Source organism: Mobula hypostoma, chromosome 5, assembly GCF_963921235.1.
Source record: "Mobula hypostoma chromosome 5, sMobHyp1.1, whole genome shotgun sequence".
In the NCBI taxonomy this organism is placed as follows: Eukaryota; Metazoa; Chordata; class Chondrichthyes; order Myliobatiformes; family Myliobatidae; genus Mobula; species Mobula hypostoma.
Window position 1 is genome coordinate 187004151 of NC_086101.1, and position 14840 is coordinate 187018990.

General features: G+C 45.2%; 1 protein-coding gene across 3 annotated transcripts in view; it reads left to right on the forward strand.

The window, feature by feature from the left end:
* LOC134347212 (probable ATP-dependent RNA helicase DDX60) overlaps positions 1–14840 on the forward strand; it is a 172994-nt gene that overhangs the window by 34379 nt on the left and 123775 nt on the right. For 2 of the 3 annotated variants that reach the window (XM_063049505.1, XM_063049507.1), the window contains exons 7-13: positions 298–453; positions 2906–3050; positions 4799–4954; positions 8083–8188; positions 8753–8871; positions 11389–11570; positions 12149–12404. In XM_063049505.1, the coding sequence (XP_062905575.1) occupies positions 298–453; positions 2906–3050; positions 4799–4954; positions 8083–8188; positions 8753–8871; positions 11389–11570; positions 12149–12404 (1120 nt within the window). The remainder of the gene's footprint in view (positions 1–297; positions 454–2905; positions 3051–4798; positions 4955–8082; positions 8189–8752; positions 8872–11388; positions 11571–12148; positions 12405–14840) is intronic. The other variant, XM_063049506.1, reaches the window with a different exon arrangement.

Sequence of the window (14840 nt, forward strand, 5' to 3'; positions counted from 1 at the left end):
CTGTACAAGAATACTTCATGAATTTAAATATCTACCACAAGTTCCAGGAAGGCTCACTTGAGAGAGGAGGCAATTTTCATTCAACTTTTCCTCTTTTGCACAATTGACTTATTATTGTAACTTGAAGTAATTATTGTAATGTATTGCTCTGTACTGCTGCCACAAGTCAGCAACTTTCATGACACAACAGAGACTCCCAGTTCTGATTCATTGTTGTTTTTTAGGGTGGAGTGATATTTGCTTCAAATGTTTACTTGAATGTCAGTTCTTACAATTCTGATTTGGTGCATATTTAAGCAGGAGGATCCTGAAGAAGTGTCGGTGCAGGGAGCAAAGGAGCTCTGCCGAATGTACTGCCTACACGTGGCTCTCCTCTGCAACCTTCCATTGGCTCAAAGGGCTCTCAAGATCAAGGCCAAGTGGCAAAAATCAGCCATGTCATTCCTACGACTGGTAAGCATAGAGACTGGTGACCAATAGAGAACAGAAAAGGCCATTGGCACAACTGGCTCATATAGATACATCCCACTGCTGGTCCAGATTGGCTCTGTGACACCAGAGCTGGCTGTCATTGGCTGTTATACTCCACAGATGCCTCTTATTGGCTCTTATACCACAGAGCTGGTTCTGGTTGGCTATTATACCCTACACTCACAACACGCTGGAGGAACTCAGCAGGTCGGGCAGCATCCGTGGAAACGATCAGTCAACGTTTCGGGCCGGAACCCTTCGTCAGGACTGAAGAGGGAAGGGGCAGAGGCCCTATAAAGAAGGTGGGGGAGAGTGGGAAAGAGAAGGCTGGTAGGTTCCAGGTGAAAAACCAGTAAGGGGAAAGATAAAGGGTGGGGGAGGGGAGGCAGGGAGGTGAGAGGCAGGAAAGGTGAAGAAGGAATAGGGGAAAACACAATGGGTAGTAGAAGGAGGCGGAACCATGCGGGCGGTGATAGGCAGCTGGGGGAAGGGGCAGAGTGATGCTACCCAACCTGCTGAGTTCCTCCAGTGTGTTGTGGGTGTTGCTTTGACCCCAGCATCTGCAGAGTATTTTGTATTTATTATACCCTACAGCTGGCTCTTTTTTTCTATGTCAGAGTTTTGTCTGACTGACTGTTTTATCTCATTGTTATCTCTGATTGGCTGCTATACCCCATTGCTGGCTCTGTTTGGCCATTAAATCTCACAATTGGCTTGGGTTGGCTATTTCACCTCAAAGCCATCTCTGATTGGTTGTTATATTCCATAGAGTGATGTGATTGGCTGTTACACCCATGCTTCCTGTGAGACACCAGTAGCTTCCATCTTTTTTTCTCTCTTATTTTACCTCACCTCTCGACACAGCCTTCCATTGCCTTCTCATTGGATCATGCAACTGGGGAGATGATGGAAGATGAACAGTGATGTTTGATCCCACGTCAACATCACTGGCTGAGGGGTGGACAACAAAGCAATGTCCCCATTCAGAGAAGTGCAGGGTCAAGGTCTTCTAAAGCATATTAGTGTTAATTGCCTCAAGGTCTCTGCTTGGGAACGCCTCCCATACTCTCATGAGATTGTAGGCCTGTCACAGCACAGAAAGAGGCAATTTGTTCCATCATTTCTGTTTCATCAATTTTACCTTTGTCCCAAAGCAAAGTAAAGTAAATTATTATTTTTCCCCTCAAGTGCCTGTGCAATTCTTTTCTGGATTCCCTGATTGGTTCTGATTCCACTAATAAAAATGATTAGTCACGTCCTTATTGTCCAGAAAACAGACCTTCATGACCTCCTTGAAAAATACTGTCAGCTTAGTTAGACCTGACTTGCCCCCTTGCTAAGAGCAATGGCTCTGAAAATTCACAGAAATCCTGTCCCTAAGAATCCTCTCCTGTAGGTTCCCTACCATTGACAAGAAATTCACAGAACAATGGCTCCAGGATTATCCCTATCTCCATTCTTAATCAACGGAACATTCAATACTTTAATACTTCAATCCTCCAATATCACGTCTGTAACTGAAGAAAACATGAAGATTTTGGTCAAGTTCTTAGAAATCTCATCACTTGCATTTCTCAGTTGTCTGGGGTACCTCCCATCAGGCTTTTGGGACTTGATATAATATATGCTCAGTGGCCTCTTGATTAGGAGTAGCTAGTAAAGTTGTACTGAGTGAATATTCATGGTCTTCTGTAGTCCATCCATTTCAAGGTTCAATGTGTTGTGCCTTCAGAAGTACTCTTTGACACACCACGGTTGTAATGCATGGTTATTTGAGTTACTGTCACCTTCCTGTCAGCTTGAACCAGTCTGGACATTCTCCTGACCTGTCTTACTAATGAGTGGTTTTCGCCCACCAAACTACTGCTTACTAGATGTTTAATTTTGTTTTTTTGCAACATTCTCTGTAAACTCTAGAGACTGTTGTGCCTGAAAATCCCAGGAGATCAGCAGTTTCTGGGGTACTCAAACCACCCTGTCAGGCACCAAAAATCATTTCGCGGTCAAAGTTACTTAGATTATATTTGTTCTCCATTCTGATGTTCGTTCTGAACAACAACAGAAACTCTTGACCACGTCTGCATGCTTCTATGCATGGAGTGCTGCTACATGATTGGCTGATTAGATATTTGCATTAATGAACAGGTGCACAGGTGCACCTAATAAAGTGGCCACACACAGTAAGTGCAAAGTGTACAAGTCAGAAGACCCAACACTATCTCTTCCTTTATCTGAAGTTGGTAGCAAACTCCCCAGAATGTAGGCCTTATATTTTCACAAGCTTTAGTGGCTTGTCTTTGTGTTCAGGATGCTAAGATAATCTTTCAGTAGAACCAGAATCACAAGTTCCCTCAGCATAGTTTACCCTTCCATTTCTTCACACAGCACATTCCCGATCCAGACAATTGACAGGAATTCTCTTTCCTTCCCACAGAGGAGGATGACGGAATTCCTGGTGCTGAGGAAACTGGGTGCCACCCGAAACTGGCTGGTCGACATGACATATTTGACTGACCTGAGTGACGAGCATCTCTTTAAAAGTGTGGCAAAGATCTGCTCTGAACGGCCACCTGGTGCAGGTAAATGTAGAAACGGCAGCCCTTCTTAACCAGAAAATATCTGAGCTGCACTCAGCGGAGTTGAGTTTGCCACAGACAGTAGTTTTTTTGTCTCTTGACTCAGAAGGTGGTGAGTTCAAGTCTCATCCAAGTACACAATTTGTCAACACATTCCTGTGTGAGGGAGTGCTGCAGAGTCAGAGGTGCCTTTTCTCAGTGAGACTTCAAACTGAACCTGGGTGTAAAAGATTCCACGTCACTTTTATTTTCCTATGAGGATACGTTGAGTAAGCTAGGGCTTTTTCCTTTGGAGTGGAGCAGGATGAGATGTGCTTTGATAGAGGTGTACAAGATAATAAGAGGCATGGATGGGGTGGATGGCCAGAGACATCTATCAGAGAGTATTCTGCCTGGAGGTCAGTGACTAGTGGAGTGCCGCAAGGATCTGTCCTGGGACCCCTGCTCTTTGTGATTTTTATAAGCAACCTGGATGAAGACGCGGGAGGATGGAAGAGTAAGTTTGCGGATGACATGAAGACTGGAGGAGTTGTGGATGGAGCTGTAGGTTGTCGAAGGTTATAAGAGGATATACACAGGATGCAGAGTTGGGCAGAAAAGTGGCAGATGGAGTTCAATCTGGATAAGTGTGAGGTGATGCATTTTGTAAGGACAATCCAGAAGGCTGAGTACAGGGTTAATGGTCAGTTACTTCAGAGTGTGGACGAACAGAGGGACCATGGGTCAACTCCATACATCCCTCAATGTCGCTGCACAGGTTGATAGGATAGTTAAGAAGGCCTATGGGATACTAGGCTTCATTACTAGGGGGATTGAGTTCAAGACTGGAGAGGTCATGTTGCAACTCTACAAATCTCTGATGAGACCAGACTTAGAGTATTGTGTTCATTTCTGGTCACCTCATTATAGAAAGGATGTGGAAGCTATGGAGAGGGTGCAGAGGAGACTTACCAGGATGTTGCCTGGATTGGAAAACAAGTCTTATGAGGCAAGGTTAGCAGAGCTGGGTCTTTTCTCTTTGGAGCGTAGAAGGATGAGAGGGGACTTGATAGAGGTCTACAAGATTATGAGAGGCATAGATAGGGTGGATAGCCAGTACCTGATTCCCAGGGCACGAATAGCAAATACCGAGGGCATATGTACAAAGTTAAGGATGGGAAGTTTAGGGGAGACATCAGGGTTTTTTTACACAAAGGGTTGTGGGTGCCTGGAATGACTTGCCAGGGGTGGTGGTGGAGGCTAAAACATTAGGAGCCTCTTGGACAGGCACATGGATGAAAGAAAAATAGAGGGTTAGGGGTAGTGTAGGTTTAGTACTTTTTTTTTAGGAATATATGGATTGGCACAACATGGAGGGCCAAAGGGCCTGTACTGTGCTATGGTGTTCTAGTGTTCTAATGTTCTAGACTTTTTCCCAGGGGGGAGATGGCTTACAGGAGGGGGCATAATTTTAAGGTGATTGGTAGAAAGTCTTTTGGAATGTCAGAGGTAGTTTTTTTTATACACAGAACTGTACACAATACTCCTAATTAGGCCTCATCAATGTCTTGTACAGCTTCAGCATAACATCCAACTCCTGTACTCTGTGCTTAGATTTATTAAGGGTAATGTGGCAAAATCTCTCTTTACAACTCTACTTACCACTGATGCCATTTTCTGTTAGAGTGGTGGGGGTCTGGTTGTTCAGAGTGTGGAGGAGCGTGGTCCCACTCCAGTGTAATCTCCATTTTGCGGCTCCTGCTGTTCAACAGGGTCAGAGCTGCGGCTGGGAGAAATAGTCGGGACAGAGTACCAAAGCATCTGGGAGGCCATAACCACGATTTCTCCTGCTTTCGATGTTGGAGCTGCTTTTCCAGTGACATGTCCTCCTGGGCTACTTCTGCTGTCAGCTGACACCACAGCACCAGGTACCTCCAGTTACTGTGTGTAAGAGACATTTAGAGAGTCGCTTCAATAACCAAGGTATAGTGTAGAAGGATATGGACTAAGTGGGCAAACTGGGATTAGTGACGATGGCCAAAAAGATCGGTAAACTGGTAAATTGGTGCAATATTGCCCTAAACCATTGGGTTAGTAAACTGGTAAATATAGTTATATTAAATTTCCCAATAATATTGAACTTGTAAATTTAATATACAATAACTAAATTTACCTGTTGACCGACCTCAGTGTTTTAGGAACAGCTTGTTCCCCTCTGCCATCAGATTTCTGAATGGCCCATGAACACTACCTCACTAATAATCTTTTCACACTATTTATTTATTTGTTGTAACTTACAGTACTCTGTGCAAAAGTCTAAGGCACACATGTATGTAGCTAGGATGCCTAAGACTTTTGCACAGTACTGTATTTGTCAACGTGGAGCGGAGAGTGAGTTGGTAAATCTGGTGGGAGTAAGAGATGCTGGGAATGGCGAGGGTGGAGCGCCATGGGAGGGATGTGGGACTGGTAGCAGAGAAAGGATGCCAGGGACTGGGGGGGGCGGTAGCACAGGTACAGACACACCCAGCCCCGGCACCTCAGGGAAAGACATTTGCTTCCAAACAGTTGGTTTATTGATCACTACAGAATGCCTCTCTGGTGCTTCCTGCATCCCTGTCGTGAGAGGTGGAAACGGGTAAGGCTGGCCAACAAAGCGCTGGTGAAGCTGTATAGGCCAATCCCCTGTACAGTGGATACAATGGATGACAGAAACATTGATGAACTCCAACCATACCATCGGCTTTGTGAGAAGAGGCTCATCATCGAATGAGCACATGACATAGTGCAGGGAAAGTCATCGGTATCCTGCACAGCCGATGATGGGGACACTCCTGGTCCACCCTCGAGTAACCGGCTCAGAACAGAGGACGATGGAGGTGGGAGATCATCAATGGTCCATGCTCCACTGGGAGCTAAGGGCCCACGAAGAAGGAGAAGATGCTGCCTGACCTGCTGAGTTCTTCCAGCACTTTGTGTGTGTCACTCTGGATTGCCAGCATCTGCAGAATCTGTTGAGTTTAGGAAATACTACCAATGTACTTAATCAGAATCAGGTTTATTATCAGTGGCATGTGTTGAAAGGAGAAAAACGCAAAGGAGATGTGCAGGGTAGGTTATATACACAGAGAATGTTAGTTGCCTGGAATGGGCTGCCAGTTAGAATGGAAGCATTTAAGACTCTGTTTGACTATGAAACGAATGGGAGGTTTGGATTCTTCTGGCAAAAGAGATTTTATTTGGGATTGGGTTTGGCAAAGACAAAGTGGGCTGAAGGGCTTGTTTCTATGCTGAATGCAGAATAAAGTGTTACAGTTACAGAGAAAGTGCAGTGCAGGCAGACAGTAAGGCACAAGCCTACAACAAGGTACATTGTACACTGAAAGGTCAAGAGTGCATCTCATCATATGACGAGACCACTCTGTAGCTTTAAAACGGCGGGGCAGAAGGTGTCCTTAAACTTCAGGCTCAAGCTCTCATTAATGACAGTCAAATGGCATTGTGCAGGACAGGTCATATCTCATGAACTGAGTTCTTTGATGAGCTGATGAAGCTAATTGCTGAGGGAAGGGGAGTGGTTGTTATCCATATGGACTTCAGCAAGGCACTTGACAAGGTCCCTCGATGAAGGCTGATCCAGAGTAAGATATAGATTCTTATAAGATAGAAAAGAGTGAAATGGTTGGTGAAGGTACATTGGAATCAACATTGGCTTGGATGAGAGGATAGTGGTGGAGAAGTGTTTGTCTGACTGGCTGGAGATCTGTGATCAGTGTGTTCTCCAGGGATCAGTGCTGGGACCTTTTGTTTGTGACATGCTCTCAGTGGCTACTTTATTTGGTACAACTGTACACTTGCCCATTAACACAAATATCTCATCAGCCAATCTTCTTGTATCTTCTGCCCAACAGGGAGGGGGAGAAGAGATAATGACCAGGGTGAGAAGGTCATTGATTATGTTGACTGTTTACCCTTGGGCAAGGTGGAGCACCTGCTTAGCCCACGATCAGGGTCACGTGAAGCCATGGAGCTGGTGGTGGATTGTCGTATGAGCAGCTGGTGCATATCACAAGTCCTGGTTATGTGACCACTGATGCCAGGCAGACAATCTCTGAAGAGCATTGATAATGGCTGGGGTCACTCATCTTGTAAAGACACTGCCCAGAAGGAGGCAATGGCAAACCACTTCTGTAAAAAGACAATGATCGCCTATGTCATATGACACGGCACATAATGAACAAACTGTATATACATTGTGTGTGTGTGTGTGTGTGTGTGTGTGTGAGTGAGTGAGTGAGAGAGAGAGAGAGAGAGAGAGAGAGAGAGATCAGTGTCACATATGCACTCAGTGGCCACTTTATAAGGCACTCCTGTACACCTGCTCATTAATGCACATATCTCATCAGCCAACCTTCTTGCGTCTTCTGCCCAACAGGGAGGGGGGAGAAGAGAGAATGACCAAGGTGAGAGGGTCTTGGAATATGTCAGCTGTTGTCCTGAGAAGGAGGGAAGTGTGGACAGAGTCCATGGGCTGGAGGGTGGTATCCGAGATGGTCTGAGTGGTGCCCACGGCTCTCTACAGATTCTTGTGGTTCCATGCAGAGCAGTTATCATGTCAAGGCATAGTGCATTCGGATAGGATGCTTTCTGTCGTGCATCAATAAAAAGAATGCAGTGAATCTTTGGAATTCTCTACCTCCAAGGATTTCATTTAGAGATACAGTACGGTTACAGTCCCTTTCGCTTCAACGAGCTCACGCTTCCCAATTACACCCATATTACCAATTAACCTCCCAACCCGCAAGCCTTTCGGAATGTGGGACCAAAACAGAGCGCCAGGAAGAAACTCGCGCAGTCCCAGGGAGAACGTACAAACTCCTTACAGACAGTGGTAGGAATTGAACCTGGGTCACTGGCACTGTAATAGCTTCAGCTAACTGCTTCACTATGGTGCTGCGTCAGGGAGCTTGTTCAGTGATGAGTGAGAGATGTGGAGACTCTTTATTCCATGCTTCTCGGAGTGTAGGTCTCTAATTCAAAACTTTTGTTTGCACAGCCCATAAGGAGCAAGGGATTCCTCCCATTGGTTTAATCCCAGTGACCTCTGAACTGGTGGAAGAATACCTTGGCAAAATGCTTGAAGAAATGCCTCAACTTCACAGGTATGTAAAACATTAGTGACAGCATCAATTATCTCTTGTGGTTAGATCTTTATTGGTCCAGAGGAGGTTCACAAGAATGGTTCTGGGAATGAAAGGGTTAATGTATGAGGAGCGTCTGATGGCTTTGGGCTTGTATTCACTGGAGTTCAGAAGAATGGGGGGGGGGTCTCATTGAACCCTACTGAATGTTGAGAAGTCTAGATAGATAGAGTGGATGTGGTGAGAAAGATTCCTTTCATGGGTAAGTCTCGGTTCAGAGGGCACAGGCTCAGAATAGAGGGACATCCTTTCGAACAGAGATGAGAAGGAATCTCCTTAGCCAGAGGGTGGTGAATCTGTGGAATTCATTGCCACAGGCCGCCGTGGAGGCCAAGTCATTGGGTATATTTAAAGGGAAGGTGAATAGGTTCTAGATTAGTAAGAGCAACAAAGGCTACGGGGAGAAAGCAGGAGAATGGGGTTCAGAGGGATAATAAATCAGTCATAATGGAATGATAGAACAGACTTGATGGGCTGAATGGCCATATATCTTGGTTTTTGTTAATTGCTCTCGTTAATCCCTAGTGAGGACCCCAGTGTTGCATCGCTGTTGAAGCTCAGAGAGTTTGATGAGGTCTTACATTGGCATTCAAGAAAGCCCTTGTTGGAGACATGGCTTGACAGAACGCATAAGCTTCCATCAGGTAAAATGGCTAAAGTACTTGGATGTAATTATTCATTGATAACTGGTTTATTATTGTCACATGAGCCAAGATACAGAGAAATCTTTTGTTCTGTAGTCAGCAGGTCCAGCATCATCTATGGAGGGGAATAAAGAGTCAATGGTTTGGGCCAAAATCTTTCATCAGGACTGGAAAGGAAGGGAACAGAAGTCTGAATAAGAAGGTAGGGGGAAGGGTAGGAGCACAAGCTGGAAGGTGATTGGTGAGATCAGGTGAGGGGGAAGGCGGATGGGTGGGTGAGAGGGGATTAAGTGAGAAGCTGGGTGTGATAGGTTGAAGAGATAAGAGGCTAAAGAAGAAGGAACCTTATAGGAGAGGAGAGTGGATCATGGAAGAAAGGGAAGGGGGAGGGGCAAGAGAGGGAGATAATGGGTGGGTCATGAAGGGGCAGGGGCCATCAGAATGGGAGAAGAGAGTTCAAGGTGATAGGTGAGACCAGGTGAGGGGGATGGTGAGTGGGTTGGGGTGGGGTGGGGGGGATGATATGAGAAGCTGAGAGTGATAGGTGGAAAAGGCAAAGGGCTGGCTGAAGAAGAAGGGATCTGGTAGGAGAGGAAGGTGGGTCATTGAAGGAAGAGGAGTGGGGAACCAGAGGGAGATGAGAGGTGACAGTGAGGATGGGAAAGGAGAAGAGAAAGAATGAGTAAGTTACTGGAATGGGGAATAGGAGGAAAAATCACAATGTAGTACAGGTAGGGTAAATATAATCCAGCTTGTTCCACTCAGGCTGGGTGAGACTATAGCTAGAGTCATGGGTTAAGTGTGAAAGGTGAAAAGGTCAAGGGGAACATGAGCGGAAACTTCTTCACTCAGAGGGTCGTGAGAGTGTGGAATGAGCTGCCAGTGCAAGAGGTGCATGCGAGCCTGATTTCAATGTTTAAGAGAAGGTTGGATAGGGACATGGATGGTAGGGGTATGGAGGGCTATGGTCCCGGTGCTTTTCAAAGGGAGTATGCAGTTTAAATAGTTCTGCATGGGCTAGATGGGCCAAAGGGCCTGTTTCTGTGCTATACTTTCCTATGAAAGGGTAAGGGAGGCAGGGGATCGGGGGCGGGGGGAGAGATTCCTGGAAGTTAGAGAAATCACTGGGGTTTGAGTTTAAAGGAGAGACTGGATAGACTGAAAATGTATTTACTGGAGCCCATGAGACTGAGTGGTGACTTAGATATGTTTATATAATTATGATATTTCCCCAGGAGTGGGGAGTCCAAACCTAGAAGGTGTGGGTTTAAAGTGAGAGGGGAATGATTTAAAAGGGGCCTCAGAGGCAACTTTTTCACACAGAGTGTGGTGGGTATAGGTAATAACCTGCCATAGGAAGGAAGGAAGCAGGTACGATTATGGCACTAACACAGGTATATCAATAGCAAAGGTTTAGAGGGCTATGGGCCAAACATGTTAATAGGACTAGCTTAACTGGTAACTTAGTTGCCATTGGTGAGATTTTATTTTCTATTTCTTTAGAGATACTGCACAGTAACAAGCCCTTCCGGCTCACCACCCAATTACACACATGCATACACACTCAGTGGCCACTTTATTAGGTACCTCCTGTCTGTGGTCTTCTGCTGCTGTAGTCCATCCACTTCAAGGTTCAATGTGTTGTGCGCTCAGAGATGCTCTTCTACATGTCACTGTTGTAACACGTGGTTATTTGAATTACTGTTGTTTCCTGTCAGTTTGAACCAGTCTGCCCATTCTCTGACCTCCCTCATTAACAAGGTATTTTCTCCCACAGAACTGCTGGTCACTGGATGTCTTTGTTTCTTGCACCATTCACTGTAAACTCTAGGGACTATTGTGTGTGTGAAAATCCTAGCGAATCAGCAGCTTCTGAGATACTCAAGCCACCCTGTCTGGCACCTGCAATCATTCTATGGTCAAAGTCACTTAGATCATGTTTCTTCCCCATTCTGATGTATGGTCTGAACAACAATAGAACCTCTTGACCATGTCTGCATGCTTTTACACATTGAGTTGCTGACACATGATAGGCTGATGAGATATTTGCATTAATGAGCAGGTGTACCTAATAAAGTAGCCACTGAAAGCATGTCACAAACAAGAGGTCCAAGCACTGATCCCTGGAGAACACACTGATCACAGATCTCCAATCAGAGAAACACTTCTCCACCACTATCCTCTCATCCAATCCAAACTACCATCTCTATGCATCGTATTCTTGGATCAGCCTACATCGAGGGACCTTGTCACATGCCTTGCTAAAGTTCATATGGATAATATCCACTCCCATTCCCTCATCAATTCCTCAAAAAACTCAGTTCATAAGACATGACCGGCCCTGCACAAAGGCATTTGACTGTCATTAATAAGCCCATGCTTTTCCAAAACATCCCTTTCCCAAAAGCTGGGGGGCCTCTATCTGTGCAGTATGACTGTAGGTCTAATGCACTTCCAGAAGATGAGAACTTGCAAAGATTTCTTGTTCACTTACCTCCTGCTCTTGAATTCCCAAAGATCCATGGGAGAGGAAGTCAACATTAAGAAAGCAACAAAAGCTGGTTGTGTTTGAGAGACTTTATGCAGAGTCACTTGAGGAGAATGCAGCGTTAACAGTTGTCAGTGGTCATGCAGAGGCAGCTGACAGCCCGTCAAAGTCCCACGCAGGACATGGCAAGGAGAAAAGCAAGAAATCTGGGGTAAGCATGGCAGAGTGTTTCAGTGTGGGTCTGTACTCCAGCAGTCTCTCTGTTGGTCTGCACCACCTCTGGTCATTCCCTCTGTTGGCCTGAACTCCACCTCTGGTCAGCCTCTCTGCTGGTCTGAACTCCACCTCTGGTCAGATCCTCTGTTGGTCTGAACTCCACCTCTGGTCAGCCTCTCTGCTGGTCTGAACTCCACTGCAGGTCAGCCATTCTGCTGGTCTGAACTCCACCACTCCTCCACATACAGGTGCAGACAGACAGACACGTGCGCACACACACACACACATATATTTACGTACAGAGATACACACATGCACACAGATATTCATACATGTGTGCATGTATATATATACACACACACACACACACACACTCGTTATCACACATTACCAGGGTCTTTCTGACCCAGGATTAATAAAGATGATAGTCACACCCCTACCCGCCTTTCCCCTCCTCTGTGTCAGAGTTATTTCCCCGACATTCCCACTTTCAACTCTGACCCCAACATCCCAGCGCGTGAAACGTTGCCGTCTGGCCTGTAACAGCCCTCCTTTTCTAAATTCTCCACAAAGCCAAAGAAAAGAGCTGAGCTCATTATTGAGGCCCAGAAGCAAAAGAAGATGGAGGAGAAGGAGAAGGCGGCCAGGGAGCAATGGGGCTCAGTTCAAGAGACTGTTGGGAAGGAAATTGCTCAGGACTTGGAGAAAGGGCTGAAGACTCTGGACAAGTTTCTGCAGAAGTGTGGCAGTGCCCAAGTGAAGGTGAAAGCTCAGATGGAAGGAATTAAACACAGCTATAAAGCCTGGGTGGAACATTACAGATCTACAGGTAGGAACAGTGTACTCACTCTAGCATTGGAGAAGGACCAGAGGAGGTTTACAAGAATTATCCTGGGAATGAAAGGGTTAATGCCTGAGAACCACTTGATAGCTGTTGTCCTCTACACACTGAAATTCAAAAGAATAATGGGGGATATTATTGAATCCTATCCAATATTGAAAGGCCTAAATAGAATGGATGTTGAGAGGATGTTTCCTTTGGTGGGGGAGTTTAGGTCCAGAAGGTACAGCCTCAGAATAGAAGGATGTCCCATTAGAACAGAGGTGAGGAGGAATTTCATAGTCAGGGGTTGGTGGCAGAGCCCCAGCCCCGCTAACCAGATGGAGATGCAGCCAGTTAGAATGCTCTTCATGAATACATCTGTAGAAGTTTTTGGTGACATCCAAAATCTTCTCAAACTCCTAATGAAATATAGCCGCTGTCTTGTTTTCTTTGTTTTCTCTTGTACAACCTCAGTGTACTGTTGTAATGAAATGATCTGTATGGATGGCATGCAAGACAAAGCATCTCACTGTACTTCAGTACATGTGACAATAATAAACCAATTTACTGATTAAAAAGGAAGAGGGAATTGGAAACGAATGGTAGACTGTTACCATGACTAATAGGGTTCAAATCCAAGGAAAGATCAGTCAGTACATTGAGTGTAAAGGTTGGGAAGTTGTAGTCATTGAACACGACAGCACAGAAATAGGCCCTTCAGCCCAACTAGCCTGTGCTGAACCATTAATCTGCCTAGTCCCATTGACCTGCACCCATAGAGTCAGAGTTGTATAAGGTGTTAATGAGGCCACATTTTGAGTATTTTGATCAATTTTGGCCATCCTGCAATAGCAAAGAATCCATTACGCTGTAAGTAGTGCAGAGGAACATTATGAGGATTTTGCTGGGACTTGAGAGGCTGAATTATTGAGAGAGATTGAGCAGGTCTCTCTGGAGCAGAGGAGAATAAGGAGTGATTTTATGGAGGTGTATAAGATCATGAGTGGCATAGATAGGGTCAATGCACAATGTCTTTTTCCCCAGGATTGGAGAATCAAAACTAGAGGGTATAAGGTTTAAGGTGAGAGGGGAAGAATTTATAGGAGCCCAAAGGGCATCTTTTCCACTCGAGTGTGGTCTGTGTAAGGAATGAGTTGCCAGAAGAACTGGTTGACACAGACGCATAATCAACTTTAAAAGAGACTTGGACAAATGCAAAGATAGGAAAGGTTTACAGAGATATGAACAAAGCATGGGAAAATGGGTGTTTCTGGCTGTAACATCAACTGTTTATGGCTCTGCATGGGTGCTGATAGACCTGCTGAGTTCTTCTAGCATTTTGTTTGTCTTGCACTGGATTTGCAGCATCTGTAGAATCTCTTGCCTTTATACTTTGTCCAAATGTCTTTTACAAGTAGATGGAAAAATGGTGAGAAAAATTGGGATTAATGTAGAATTAGTGTAAATGAGTGGTTGAGGGTCAGTGCAGACTCTGTGGGGGTGAAGAGCCTGTTTTTGTGTGTCTTGCTATGACTCTCTATAAAATATTGCTCCATGCTTCTGAAGAATTATACAACAGCAAGTACCATAAAATGCTGCCATGAACACATAGAAGGATATGGGCTCAGCTGTTCCTTGTTTGGCAACCTCTGTTACCAGGACCTTACACAACTTTAACTCTTGATTGTATCATGCAACTGGCATATATTCCTCCTTTGTACTGTGTCATATATTTCTGTGGTTCTCTCTATTAGTGGTGGAACAGCATAGGGCAGATTAATGGTTCAGTTTAATATGAGATAGTGTACAGTTTGTGGTATACAACCTGAAATTCCTACTCTTCACAGACATCTGCAAAACAAGAAACCCCAAAGAATGAATAATAGAAACATCAGAATCCCAAAGCAACCCCCTGCCTCCCACGCACAAGTAGTGGCAGGAGCATCGATCCTCCCCTTCTCCCTCCCCCACTTGTAGCAGCAGAAGCACTGACCCCCTCCTTACCACTCCACCATGCAAGCCAAAGCAAAAGCACTCCAAAGAGAACTTGATCTAGAGCCTCTAATAGTCTCCACTTGCTTGTTTAACAATGAAAGATAAATAAATATAGGTTATGGTGACGATGATATTGGTAACTGGTTTGTTATTGATACATGCTAACTAGGCTGAGGAAGAGGTCAGTCAGACAGAGAACATGACAGGCATCGTGGTGGCATAGCAGTTAGCGTAACCAACAACCTGGGTTCAATTCCCACTGCCGTCTGTAAGGAGTTTATACATTCTCGGCCCCATGACCTTCAGGTTTCCTCCAGGTGCTCCAGTTTCCTCCCACATTCCAAAGATGTACAGGTTAAGGTTAGTATGCTATGTTGGCACAGGAAGCGTGGCAATACTTGTGAGCTGCCCCAGCAAAATCTTCAGACTGTATCAGTCATTGGCACA